Genomic DNA, 14,262 nt, shown 5'->3' with positions numbered 1-14,262 from the left:
GTATTCTTGGATGCCTAAAGTCTCACAGTTCTTTGGTGATTAAGGACGAAGGTCTTTGGCTCGAAAGTAACAGCTTTGAGGTTGTTGATGCAGCGCAGGCAGGCCAGAAACACGAATCTAGGTGACGGGAGAGCTAAGCCCAATTCAGTGCTAGTGTTATTTGGGAAGTCGCGATAGTCGCGTCTCCAAGCGGACAACTTCAATATACCGTACCACATCTGAATCCTCTCAACGCTTCAGGGACACCGCAAACCCTCTATGTCTATAGCCTACCAGTAGGCCCAAATGTGACGGACATGTCTTCTTCGGCCAGTACCAGAGCTTCATCACGTGCTGAGCGAAAGACAGCGGCAGATACTGGAAGTGGACAAGGACAACCACTACGCGCATCTGCGCAAGAAAGAAGCAGAAATGAAAGATCGGATTCTAGAATGACGCAATCGCCTCAGCCCTCTACGTCTGGAACGACTCACAGAAGAGCGGCGTCAGGAACGCAGCGAACGAATAGAGGGGTAGAAGAAAGGCGGACCGAGAGAGTCCATGTTACTACGAGAGAAACTCTGAGCAAGAGAACTCGAAGTCCAGACCGTCGGACTGCACCATCTTCACATCCTGTAGAGAGGCCAAGGCCAGCCGAGCCAAGTCGGACATACTCTGAAGACCCCAGGCCTAAGTCTAGAGTGGAGGCTCCAGAAGGTACGCTATTTTAAAGAAATACAAGAATGCGATTTAAACAATGTCTGACTGTTCGAATAGTACCATGGCTTCCGGAAGTATCCCTGATTCCTCATACAACTGCACCTTTGGCATCGCGAATATCTATACCACCACTTGCGTCTCAAGCTCCCCAAGCTCTGCAGCCTAAACCATTACATGAACTATCCTTGGAGGTACAAGAGGCGGCGATCCTCGAGGATTTACTAATGGTATTTATGGGCTATGAAGGGCAATATATCAGATTCTCCAAAAACTATAATCCTTCTGTGGAGAAAGACCGTCTGGCGGGGCCCGGATATAAAATATTGCCTGGGCTAGATCCCAGTCTACAAGATCTGACGACGACAATGTTAAAAATGGCAACGCACTATGGTGCCATTGAGGCATTTGTGGAAGTTCAAAGCCGAGAAGAGTTTGGAGCTGTAAATCATGCCCTTTGCGCTGCGATCCGGAAACTTCTCCACGATTATTTAATCTTGATTGCTCAACTGGAGACCCAATTTCTGACCAATCCTTCATTCACATTACACGTACTAAATCTTCATACTCTACCTACGAGCCATATGATGTTCCAGGTCTACTCCTTGGCCCACGCAATATTGAAGCGAAACTCGCTATTAGAAGAGGACCTTGAGGATTCTGACGATGGTTTAGATGATATTGAGAACATTTTGGAGACTTTAAGAGAGGAAGGAGAACTTGGTCCAGGAAACATACCTGGGAAGAAGATTTGTAAAGGTGGTAGTGTTTTGGGACTCATCACGAAGCGTTTGGAGACTATGTCTGGAGACCCTGCTGCTCGATCGCTTCTTACGTCTCTTTTGAGGGATGCCAGTCGACCCTACATGATGATGCTGAATGAGTGGCTTCATCATGGAAGTATCAAGGATCCTCATGCAGAGTTCTTGGTCCGAGAGCAGAAAAGTATCAGACGGGAGCGATTAGAGGAAGATTACACCGACGAATACTGGGAAAGGCGGTACACGATCAGAGACAACGATGTACCTCCACAGCTCGAAGATGTTAAAGACAAGGTTCTGCTGGCCGGCAAATATTTGAACGTAGTAAGGGAATGTGGCGGCGTTGATGTGAGCAAAGATGTCACAGATGTTCCGCGATCTTTTGATGACAACCGTTTCTTGGACAATGTCAACAGCGCCTATGCACATGCCAATGAATCTCTTCTGCAGCTGCTGTTGACAACACATGCACTACCTGCACGACTTAGATCTCTCAAGCACTACTTCTTCCTCGACAGGTCCGACTTCTTCTCTTCTTTCCTGGAGCTTGGCAATTCCGAGCTTTCCAAACCGGTCAAGAAAGTCAACACTAACAAGTTACAATCTTTGCTGGACATTGTATTACGGCAACCTGGCAGTGTTGCAGCACAGGATCCATTCAAGGAAGATATTAAGATTGAGATGAATGAGGTCAGTTTGACAAACTCATTGACAAGAGTGGTCAACATTTCAGGAATCGAGCAAGGCGAATCACTTCAGACCCCAGCTACTGCTCAGCCAAGTAACGAGAGTGACAAGGCGGCTATAGGGTTCACCTCTCTGCAGCTGGATTACTCCGTCCCATTTCCCGTGTCACTTGTCATCAGCCGAAAGACGGTTTGGAGATACCAGGCTTTGTTCCGATACCTTCTCTCCTTACGATACCTGGAAAACCAGCTCCTTACAAGCTGGCAGACGCACAACCGAGCTGCCAGTTGGTCCCATAAAAGTTCGAATAAGGAAATAGAGCTGTTGAAACGACGAGTATTTACATTGCGAGCTCGCATGTTAGTTTTTGTCCAACAACTCTTGTATTTTTGCACAGCGGAGGTTATTGAGCCGAATTGGCAAGCTCTGATGGCGAGACTCAATGCCAAAGAGGATGGTAAGGGTGGACCACCACCAGTACGAACTGTGGACGAGCTTATGCAAGACCATGTTGATTTTCTTGATACATGTCTGAAGGAGTGTATGCTTACGAACAGTAGACTTCTAAGGGTATGTGGCCGACTTCAAGATGAGTAGCTGTTGACTTATGAAATCTAGGTCCATTCAAAACTGATGCAGACCTGCACCCTATTTGCATCCTACACTGGCCACCTCTCACGAGAATTGGAGCGAACAGATCCAGACCTTGCCGGTGCAGAAAAGCCAGCTCACATGAACCAATCACAATGGGCACGATATCAGACTCATCGAAGCCAACGGCAGGGCGATTCAACCTCCAATCCTCCGGGTACTGAGGATGCACGACTGGAGAAGATGTGGGAAATTGTTAAGAAGTGCGAGTTCCATTTCAGCAGGCACTTACAAATCCTGCTAGACTCGCTGAATCACTACGCTGCCACTGAGACGGTGGTATTATTGGGACTGTGTGCAAGGTTGAGCACAGCAAATCAGGGAACGCAGTACAGCGGTCTGAAAGCTGATGGAGATGCAGCGGTTCAAGCATGAGTTTATGAGATAATGAAATTGCGGTGCTGTAGCATTGCTGTAATTATGATATCCAGGGGTCGGTTGTATCTACAATCCGGGCGTTTACTCGGTCGCCGAAGCGTGCGAACAATTAGAGGCTCGAAAAACCTTGAGGCTTTTGTGTATGAAAATAAACCCAAAGATTATACCAACACCACCATTCATCCCTACGGAGTCCGGCCTGAGATACCGTACTCGTACTCCTTCCCTGGACCTGGGTACCTGGCCTGGTTTTGCATTGAACCAATCACATGAAGACATGCCACGGCCCAGTGAACCCCTGTAGTGCAACGGCGAAGAGGGGAGGGGTCGAAGTGCCCCTCGGTGGCGGGTTCCTGACTTGAATCTCGTGGACATGGTAGTATTACCTGCGAAAATAAAGATGAAGTACTAGTATGTGATATTTATGTTTACAGATATTAGATACGATATACTTTATATTCATTAACACATATGGCATTGTAAATGATGAGTGAATCCGCTAGTAGATCAGTATCAAACCTCCGAAGGTCGCTAAAAATCCCCGAACTGCGCAAAAATTTGACCGCTTTCTATTTGCTCTCTCCCCCATACCCTTCGTGTTGCCGCATTATTACATCTCACACCCCACACTCGCATCCCTCCATCTCCAGACTCTCCTCTCTCTCCTACGTGGTGCGAACCATATGCAGAGGGAAGTGCTTGAAAGGTGGGCTCGCAAACGTTATTTCGGCTAGCTTTCGCCGCCGGATAGAATAGAACACAGAGTCCTGACTTGGATACTAGAGATATTCCTAGAACGTGGTAAGTGCCTTTCCCTGCATTGGGTGCCCTGCAGGTCTTATATGTCTGTCTGTAAGAGCATCTGTGAGCTCTGGGTTCAGCCCACCTTTGGCCGGGCGTTATGATCTCGAGTAAAGATTTCGATCAGAGCCTCTTTCCCTTCATTTCCCCGACCTCGAAGCTTGCTAACCACAGGCCTCTGCCTTAGTATATATTTTGATATCGAACAATCTATCTCCTAAACCGCCAGAATGCACGTCTCTCAAATGCTGTCCGAGGCCGAACGGTCGAAGCAGCCCAAGTTCTCCTTCGAATTCTTCCCTCCCAAGACCGCACAAGGTGTGCAGAACCTCTACGACCGTATGGACCGCATGCACGCACTCGGCCCCAGCTTCATCGATATTACATGGGGAGCTGGAGGGCGCCTGGCACAACTGACGTGCGAGATGGTGGGCGTGGCTCAATCGCAATACGGACTAGAGACATGCATGCACCTTACTTGCACCGATATGGGAAAGGAGAAAGTCAACGAGGCCCTGAAGGAAACATATAAAGCTGGCTGTACGAATATTCTTGCGCTCCGTGGAGATCCACCCAGAGAGAATGAGAAATGGGAAGCTACCGAGGGAGGATTCCAATACGCAAAGGATCTTGTCAAGCATATTCGAGACACGTACGGCAATCATTTCGATATAGGGGTTGCTGGGTACCCAGAGGGCTGTGATGACCAGGACGATCTGGAACTATTGGTGGACCACTTAAAAGAGAAGGTTGATGCCGGAGCTACATTCATCGTAACCCAGATGTTCTACGACGTGGACAATTTCCTCGATTGGGTTCGAAAGGTCAGGGCAAAGGGGATTACTATTCCCATTGTTCCTGGCATCATGCCTATAAATACGTATGCTAGCTTTTTACGGAGGTGTAACCACATGAATTGCTCAATTCCACCCAAATGGATGGAAGCCCTGGAAAAGGTCAAGAATGACGATGCTGCGGTTCGAAATATTGGGACGGGATTGGTGGCCGAAATGTGCCGCAAAATTCTGGATTCAGGACTGATCCACCACCTGCATTTCTATACGATGAACCTCGCACAGGCCACTAAAATGGTTCTTGAGGATTTAAAACTAACTCCATCAGATGAACGGCCACTCAAACAGGCTCTGCCATGGAGGCAATCTCTTGGGCTCGGTCGCCGAGAAGAGGATGTTCGTCCGATCTTTTGGAAGAATCGCAACAAGTCCTACGTGGCACGAACCCAAGAATGGGACGAATTTCCTAATGGCAGATGGGGTGACTCGAGATCTCCTGCTTTCGGGGAATTGGATGCGTACGGTATTGGATTGAAGGGAACCAACGAACAGAACCGGAAGCGCTGGGGCGAACCAATCTCGATCAAGGACGTTGCCGAAATTTTCGTAAAATACCTCGAAAATGGCGTGGACAGTCTTCCGTGGAGCGAAGCCCCCATCACAAGTGAAGCTGATTCCATCAAAGCCGACCTCATCGGGTTAAATAAGCGCGGCTTCTTAACAGTCAATTCCCAACCAGCTGTAGATGGGGTGAAATCTTCCGATCCGGTTTATGGCTGGGGTCCAGCGAATGGTTATGTCTACCAGAAAGCTTATTTGGAATTATTGGTCTCTCCACAATTGATGGATGAGCTAATTCAGAGAATCGAGCGCGACCCTGATCTTACCTACTATGCCGTCAACAAAGCTGGAGAGCTCAAGACCAATGCGCCAGGTGACGGGCCAAATGCCGTGACTTGGGGTGTGTTTCCCGGAAAGGAAATCGTGCAGCCAACGATTGTCGAGACCATCAGTTTCTTAGCTTGGAAGGATGAAGCATTCCGCCTTGGAATGGACTGGGCGCATTGTTACTCTAATCTCAGCCCTAGTCGTAACTTAATCCAGAACATGATGGAGAACTGGTTCCTGGTCAATATTGGTAAGTTCCTTTTAAGTTGCTTTACAACTCGCTTCTAACAAAACACAGTTCACAATGACTTCCATCAGACACATGGTCTCTTCCGACTCTTCGACGAGCTTTCAGTCCCTAGCATTGATAAGCCTTTTGAAGTCGAATATAAGAACGGCATCGATACCAACGGCGTCAACGGTTCTCAGCCCGATGTTTTAGAAAATAATTCCGTCATGAACGGCGCATAAGCAACATTCTTTTTCTCAAAGAAACGAATTCTCAACGATATAATGATTCAACATGCATGGTCATAGCGAACGATATGGCAGGCGGTTTTTCTTTTTGCTCATTTTGATGCATCACAGGGGTTCAACAACGGCATTTAAGTGTTTGCACATAGCGGCGGTGTTAAGGCAGATTTCAACAAGTTTAGGTTTTGAACAATGAAAACCAGGATCTCAACTCTGGCGTTGAGAAGATCTCAACGATCTTCGGGGGGGAAGGCGTTTATAAAAGGGATCTCAACGATTCATGATAACAGCAATTTGTTTATTGGGTGGGCTATTTATCCACCTTTGAATGCGGATTTTGTTAAACGAGGGAGGCCTTCAACGGCATTGCATGATATTCAACAACAGATAGGTGCATAGTTCTTAGCTCGCAAAAAGCGAGAGAGGAGGTTGAAATACGCGTATGAAGAACAGTGAACGCGCATATTTTGTCTGTTTTACTACTTGTGAACACGGCATACTATCAATTTTGGCTGCGGAGGACATCTTTCGTATTGAGAACTCGGGATCACTCATGCTTCACCTGATTTCTACTCCGACTCGTAATACTCTGGCTATGATGCTTCAGTCAAGGACTGCCCTATTGTCAATTTGTCCCATCAGACATGGAATGTTCTGGCATGCACCGCTATTTTGGTTTGGTAGTTCACGTACGTCTCGTCTCTCTTGTGGTCTATGCTACTTTCGCGACTATGACTTATCCAAGTTGAAAGGCCGTCTTGGTTCTAAGTAGGTCAAACTCTGGGGTTCAAGTGCTTGCTTGCTTGCTTTTCGAGAACCATTAAAGTCACAAGGGCAGCTCGCTAAGTCTACAGAAGTCAAGTCGCTAAAATTTAGCGATCTTGCCCCGTATCCAACATAAACTGGGTTTCACTTCAACGAGCAAATTCGTAGATCATTACACGGTCATCTGAAAATAGATCGAGCATTGGCAATAAAAGGTGCATTTCTAGTTTATAATACGGATAGTTCTATGATAGCTCAGCCCTCCAGAATGATCATAAGCCCAAATCCGGAGCATGTCTATCTATTCAGAAATCCTCCATACAAACCTCTCCCCACTCGCCTCCTTCCGCCTTAGCGCATCCATAGCACCCTGTGCCCTCTCAACCAGTGTTTTACCCTCGATAATCCGATACTTATTCGGCTTGATGATGCCTTGCTCAAGTAGTGTAGGCATGATCTCGCTCTGGAGCTTCTCCTTGAAAAACTCATTCTATGTTCACTTCACGTCAGCCCCTACCTAAACTTCCCCTCCAATGGATTAGGTCTAGAGAAGACTCACCTCAAGATAGAAATGCGTTCTGACACCCCTAGTATCGACGCCCTCTTTCCACGCCGCGGAAGCCCTAACATCCATCGCATACTCGGGCGCCTCGGTCTCAGTCGCATCGCGCACAATAACCGGCAGTAAAACAGCAACTCTACTCCCCTCACCCGCGATCTTCGCCAGCGGCGCTAGACTCCCGCTCTGAGATCCTATACAGTCCAGAATGAACGGCACACCGCCAGCTCCGGCCGTGGCGAGGATCTGGGCCGGCGCATCGGGCTGGCGGTAATCGAAGACGGCTTTCGCGCCGAGCGATTTCAGGAACTCGTGGTGGTGCGGGGAGGCGGTGGTCAGGAGGTTGGTGTAATTGTAGTACTTTAGGATCTGGAGGGCGTATTGCCCGACGGACGAAGCACCGCCCCAGATCAGGATGGGGGAGTGTGCGTGTTCGGGTGCTGCGGTGGGGCGGGGCCAGGGGAGGGGAAGGCGGAGGTCGGTGGTGATGGCGTGGAAGACTGTGACGAAGTTGTCGGCGAGCGTTACTGCTGCTTGCGGGGTGACATTGGATGGGATCTAGTTTTTCCTATTGTTAATACGAGGATGGTGAGGGGAAAGGGTAAAATAAGGTGGAGCGAGGGAGGGGCTACTTTTCCGAGGAGATACTCTGGGACAGTAGCTAACTCCTGGTGTGCTTTTTCTTTCTGCTCTCTCCATGCGAATCCGAATACCTAGAGAATGTGTCAGAGACATGCACGTAGTAAGTGGTAAGTATAAAAGAACGCACCTTGTCTCCGAGCTTGAGATTCTTCACCTCCGGACCAAGTTCTACGACTGTCCCGGCGATGTTGCCCCCCAGTATCTGTGGATGCTGCACGAGAAGCCCGCTATCATTCTGGTGGAGATCTAGGGGTGTAGAAGCCGTCCATTCTACCTTGACAAGGAGTTCACCTGTCGAAGGTTTGATCGTAGGGACTTGAATGACTTCAAGGGGTCCGCGGACTGAGGCGGTAACAACTGCTGAGTGGGTAGACATGATGAATCTTGGATTGAGCAGGGTGTAAGAAGAAGAATGAGCTGGGTTGATTGGATTGCATATTTACCTACGGATAACCCCTTTTATAGGAGGGAACAGAATAGACGAAGTTTCGGGTTATCCGAAGTTTTCGGGATATGCTACTGAGTCTCGGGACGCGGAGGTTGCATTAGACACCGTTGCATCCGCTGATTTCTAAGCAAGCACTTACTCGCATGATGGCATGATATAATTCGAAGGCCTGTTGCAGCGGGACGTGAAGCCTTCTAGGGTGTATGGTGTTTTACAGTGCCTAAGTATAACCTTCACTTTCCCCGTCCTCGCTTAGCTGGAGCCCCACTACCTGTGCCCCCTATTTGTTCTCCGGATGAAATCACGATTACCTAGAGTACATTTAGAAGAAAAGCTTCACCAAGCTCATCCTTTAATACCTTGTCATTTATAATATACAAATACTGTTTAACGTGCTAGCTTTCTCTATTTAGTGCCTAAGTCCAGATGATACGGTATTCATTTTCAATATAATAATTAAGTAAACGTCATATTCATAGGTTAGGTTTGTTTTATAGTGCTAGTGCTGGCAGCGGGAGTTGACCCACTTCTGCGACCATACGACACCTACTCACTCATTAACTCAGCGCATGTTCTTTTTCTATGGTATTTTCTGTGGGGCCCAACCATTCATTTACAGTAAAACACCTATTGTAGTTTATATCTAGTCAAGGTAAATTCTTGATCACTTACCCACTAATTCACTTACCTACTAACTTATGCTAAGTATTACTCTGAGGTTGTTAGTCCAGGTGAGAATATAGGTACCTAGGGTATCTATCTGCCTTTCCCTACATATATAATTAAGTTACTTCTTTAAAAAGGTTATCCAGTCCCGTCTTCTTTCCCAATTTCTTCTTCACTACAAACAATACCCCTTTAGGATGTCATTCGATCCAAGAACACCGCATTTCCTGATGCTGAGATTCATACTGAGATTATTGCCTCAGGTATGAGCCATTAACCTTCCTGTATTGATAGTCAAATCGCCGATGTACATGCACATTTTGCTATCTCATAATAATGTCTCATTTTGAGTGAGTGATTAAAATTTGATAACTTCTCAGGGGAATCTTTTCGTGGAAGCTACTGGATATTGCTCGTTTTGACTGGATGCCGATGCTGTCCCACCACGCCAGAATAATACTTTATAGTATCTGTGCTATTTAACACGGCACCGCTTCATTTCATATTCCCGACACTCTTTTCCTCTTAAAGCCCTCCAAGGCCCTGCGTACTATCAAAAGGCCATGACCATCCGTGCAGCAACTGCGGTGGCAATTGAAATTACCCTGCCACAGTGATCTCCGGTCCTTCCACAGCTCCGTTAATTGCATTGCTTGTCTGGTAGGTATATGGGTTCGCCGAGTCTTGGTATGCAGCGACTTGTAAGCTTGGATCAATTTTGGGAGTGGTACTGTCATTGCCACAGGTATTCCGGAATGATGGGGGAGCAGATAGGCCATCGATGCTAAACTGGGCCCCTCTTTGTCGTTGAATTGTCATGTAGTTATCGATTGATGTAATGTGAGTACGGAGACGGGAGGCGGCGCCAACATTGCGAGTTATTCCCTGTTCGAGATTTTCGAGAAGTTCGGCCATGCTAAGTCTAATATTGGTCAGAGGTAGGTACTTGATGAAAAGAGAACGGTAGCAGGATGCATCTTGCTCGAAACTTCAAGGGAATTCTTCACCGACAATGGGACAACGAGGGTAACACTTACAAGACATGGCGAAGTTCGAGATAGGAGGACTCTGAAAGAGGGCTTTCCATCACGGAGCCTAGGATGGAGCCTATCCCTGCCAGATGGTGCAAAAGGGGTGAGGATATTGCTCGAAGGAAGACAATAGGGATCTTCGAAAACCCGTCGAGAAGGTCGCGAGCAATCTTGCATTTTTGCTCCACTGTGGCATCCTCTGATGTAAACAGGATCATTCGCACGAGTTGCAATGTTGCAGTAATATTTGCTGCTTGGAAACTATATATTTCGTCCTTATCGGGTTTTCCGTTTGTCGGCAGCTTGGCTTCTTTGAATTTCCGGGGTAGATCATCGTACATATACATTACTTTGCTCAGGACTACGCTGTGTTGAGTGGTATCGCGACCAAAGAGGTCTATAGGGGAGAAAGACCCGATGGGGGCTGACCGACGGCGATGGAGATCGTCCATTGCATGCTCGAGGACTCGGTAAAGCTCGGTTGTAAAGTTCCATCCATAGAGCCAGCATGAGGGATTGCTGAATGTTCGTGGTAGGTTGTAGCCTTGCACTGGAGTGTTCAATCCTTGGTAGCCGGCATCCGAGAAGAATTCGTCGTTGATTTCACTTGGATACAAGACGTGGGATTGAGCTTCTCGACATCGGATGACGGAGTTCCAAGTAGTGGAAGCGTAGACTTCTAATTGATACATGGACCAAAACTGAAACATCTTAGCCATGTCTCTTGCAATGTAAGCATGATAACTTACAAGACGTCTCCTCATTTCAATCTCGACAATACCAATATTTTTGGGCCAATTCTTCTCGTCGTGAAGGCTGTCTATATTGACGAGGGTGTGATAGATGCCTAGGTATTGGTGCATGATGTCAATATTACTCACTTGAATACCATATAGAGCTAAAACAACACAAGTACGCATCCAATCGAGACCTTTCATTGCACTCAGGTCTCTTGGGAGTGCTTCTCTAGCTGCCGTGAAGAATACCTCGGAAGAAGGCTCATGGAAGCGATTAGTATCCCATCGCCCAGGAAATAAAGCTCCATCTCGAGCCCGGGATGATGCAAGGGCACAAATTGACATGATATCGGCGAAGAAGGAGTAGTTAGTTAGGTATTCACGTTGTCTGAGCCTATCAAGCATACTTGGGCGATGAAATAGTGGGAATCTGATAATGTTAGAGTGGGGAGGTCTGTGGACAATGATCATATCAAAGATAACTTACAGAGGATATACTACTTCAAAGTACACATGTACAAGGTGCTTAATCGTTGCCTCATTGTCCACCACCATAGACTTCCACTTCTCAAGGATTCCCCGAGTAGAAATATTCTCATGGTCTGGAGAGCCGTGAACTAATGCCAGAAGAATGTTTGCATCTTGTTCTCCATCTCGTGATCCTGATCCTGTGCTGCTTTGGTTGTTATTTCTCTTACTTCCTCTCTTCGTGCCACGTTTCTTCGTTGGACGAACGTAGGTGCAACCAACACCATAGTCGAAGCAACTCTGGCATCGCTGCGGCTCTTCTGTGAAAGGTTAAAATAGAACAATAGGTGAGAGTACATGCATGGCATGAAAATGTTCCAGAGGTAGGCTGGGTGATAATTTTCTGACATAGGCAGCAAACTTACCAGTGCTGGGCTTACAACGAATACTTCTCTGTGAACAGAAGTCGCAAGCCCGAGATATACGCCGCTGCTTTGTAGGTGTTGATATGGTCTTTGGTTGTTGATTCGGAGGAGACTGTGTTGCGAAAGCAACGTCCGTAGAGGCGGTGGGATTGGCAAATGCCTTGAAGAAGTCCGACATGGATATATATTGTCTCAGGGGCTCAAGCTATCTGTTCTCCCACTTCTTATCAGATGTATATAAATGTCCCCCATGTGACGCGTTCTTTAAGATTTCGAACGTCGCCGCAGGCTTGAGGGCGATGTTTACTAAGCGAAGCCAGCGAAGAAGGAAGGATCGACTACGAGTGTTATTCCTAAAAGTATGTTTTATGCAATGAAAGCTGGTCAATGAGATTGTAATTCGTTTCGTATATAATTATAATGGACATATGTATACAGTATAAAAAAAACATATAGATAAATGTCAAGGGCATGAAGATGAAGGTGAAGGTTAACAAGGTGATTTATGTCATTCAGTCAATACAATACTTCGTACAGTCCCCCCTGAGAGAAGTACCCAGATCCCGGGCGAATCATCAGGAGGGCCATAACTCTGGGGCCCCAACCTCAAGTATAGCTCCAACAACGTCAACTCTCCTGCTTTAGAAAGGACATGCAAATCTATACGAATCAGATAAAGAAAGTGTACCTGTAGCACCATCACTACAACTTGTCCTCTTCTCCAATAGAACAAAAGGGTGCTTCGAAGGAGCTTTCCAGAATGAGTGAACCACGAATATTTGATAGCGTTCATCAAATAGGATCACGTCGTGACCTCTGCCAGTGAAACGCAGGAAGGAGATCTGCCCGCTGAAATCCAAGAAGCGGCAATTTAATATAATGATGACCCCTCACCTCAGTCTCTTGTTTGAACATGGATACATTCGGGAGTAAGAAGAATAAGTGCCATACCATACTGTGTAAGATGTTCTCCGCAGAGTCCGGTCGGTATATCCACCGCTGATCCATGTTGTGGAGAAGTTCCAACAGGTGCGTACATCATGTTTGGTAGCATCATCCAAAGAAGTGAAGCTTCTTCGGCCATTGAATCAAACTGTCCAAGTCTATTTCTCTAACGCTTGCAAATATCTTTGAGCTTGAGCTTGAGGGAAAAGGGAAATCCAAATTCAAGAAGACTTCTAAATCAGCGGTTTTCATATCAACGTAAAGGTAATCTGAAGAAGTTGGCAGATGACGCTTTGGACTTCGAACACACACTGTCATATGAAAGCGTATGGTACAGTACATATGAATTCGATTTAAAACTCGAGCACATATATTAATATCCCGCTCCCGCTTCACAAGGAAGGTACTGAAGAATTGAAAGAGTTGACAGGATGCTCATACTCAGGAAGTGAAATATCTTCCGGTTTATAATAGTCAGTCATGGTTGGATTATATACCAAAAGGAAAATCAACAAACCTGCACTTAAGGTATCCATTTGAAACTCCTCGAGTAATGCCTCAAACTCCTTAATGGATGAGAAGCCGAGAATACAGTGAGGAGGAAGCCATCCCAAGACTAGCACACGATGCTTAGTGGCAAATATAGTCCCAATATTATACCATCTATTAGAGTGACGAAATCCTAGATCATCTGTGCTACTACCATATGCGATTCCGAGACGACTCAATACCCGCAGGTCGATTTGATACAGCAATGGCTATAGAGGACTAATCGAAGAACTGCTTTCGGGGTCGTGCACTAATAGACTGGCAACCAGTGGTAGATCTGAAAATTGTATCATCACTCTGTTCGTTTGATCGACACGATATGCAAGATGTTGCAAATACATCACTGCCCAGCGCCGTTCATTAAGCTCTTCTGTACGACCCGACTTTTCGCGTTGAGAAGTATGATTATATTATCTTTATTTGTCTGAATACAGCGCTGTTCTCTTTGATTGGAAGCCTCTTTGGTTTTGTTGCTATCGGCGATATACAATGCAATGGATCTTTCGGTGCGATTGAAATAAAGGCCGAACTGATCATGAGACTATACAGAGTACGTGAACATGTAACGGTCGAGTCCCTACAGTATGTGAGTCTTGCCGGGACCCTTGTCTAAGTCCCCGCGAAGTGTGTTGCCTGATCAACAATCGCAAGCTGAACAGATTAGATTAGGCTTCTCCGCTGACCTACTGTACCAACTTCTCTCTCAAAATAAAATCACGAGAACACTTTGCAACTCGTACTAAAGTCATGCCTCGAAAATGACAAGCAATAGACGCGGGTTGCGATCTAGCAGCATCGCTCCAGCATCCTCAGAACCACCCAAACCCTCCCCGGTCTCAGTTCCATCACCTATAACCTTCCACCCCACCTCCTCTTCTCCTTCAGAACAAATCCTCA

At 46.6% G+C, this 14,262-nt stretch overlaps 4 protein-coding genes across 4 annotated transcripts; 2 read left to right on the top strand and 2 right to left on the bottom strand.

Moving 5' to 3' along the window:
- Positions 1-296: 296 nt before the first annotated feature.
- Positions 297-3,170, top strand: alp4_0 (Spindle pole body component alp4; the record flags this gene model as incomplete). The annotated part of the gene is made up of 3 exons (XM_031153161.1): positions 297-696; positions 757-2,714; positions 2,763-3,170. 3 exons carry the CDS (start codon positions 297-299, stop codon positions 3,168-3,170), a joined length of 2,766 nt encoding a protein of 921 aa, XP_031001817.1.
- Positions 3,171-4,204: 1,034 nt separating this feature from the next.
- Positions 4,205-6,127, top strand: met9 (Methylenetetrahydrofolate reductase; the record flags this gene model as incomplete). The annotated part of the gene is made up of 2 exons (XM_031153160.1): positions 4,205-5,906; positions 5,955-6,127. The coding sequence occupies 2 exons, from the start codon at positions 4,205-4,207 to the stop codon at positions 6,125-6,127; spliced, it is 1,875 nt and encodes a 624-aa protein (XP_031001816.1).
- Positions 6,128-7,196: 1,069 nt separating this feature from the next.
- On the bottom strand, positions 7,197-8,472 carry lovC (Enoyl reductase; the record flags this gene model as incomplete). Its single annotated transcript, XM_031153159.1, has 4 exons — positions 7,197-7,385; positions 7,455-8,012; positions 8,087-8,167; positions 8,224-8,472. 4 exons carry the CDS (start codon positions 8,470-8,472, stop codon positions 7,197-7,199), a joined length of 1,077 nt encoding a protein of 358 aa, XP_031001808.1.
- Positions 8,473-9,810: 1,338 nt separating this feature from the next.
- xlnR_1 (Xylanolytic transcriptional activator) lies at positions 9,811-12,049 on the bottom strand (the record flags this gene model as incomplete). The annotated part of the gene is made up of 5 exons (XM_031153158.1): positions 9,811-10,132; positions 10,248-10,942; positions 10,991-11,408; positions 11,466-11,766; positions 11,872-12,049. 5 exons carry the CDS (start codon positions 12,047-12,049, stop codon positions 9,811-9,813), a joined length of 1,914 nt encoding a protein of 637 aa, XP_031001809.1.
- Positions 12,050-14,262: the final 2,213 nt, after the last annotated feature.

Source organism: Lachnellula hyalina (assembly GCF_007821495.1).
Source record: "Lachnellula hyalina strain CBS 185.66 chromosome Unknown contig00209, whole genome shotgun sequence".
Lineage (NCBI taxonomy): Eukaryota > Fungi > Ascomycota > Leotiomycetes > Helotiales > Lachnaceae > Lachnellula > Lachnellula hyalina.
This window is presented reverse-complemented; position numbering and strand designations above follow the sequence as displayed.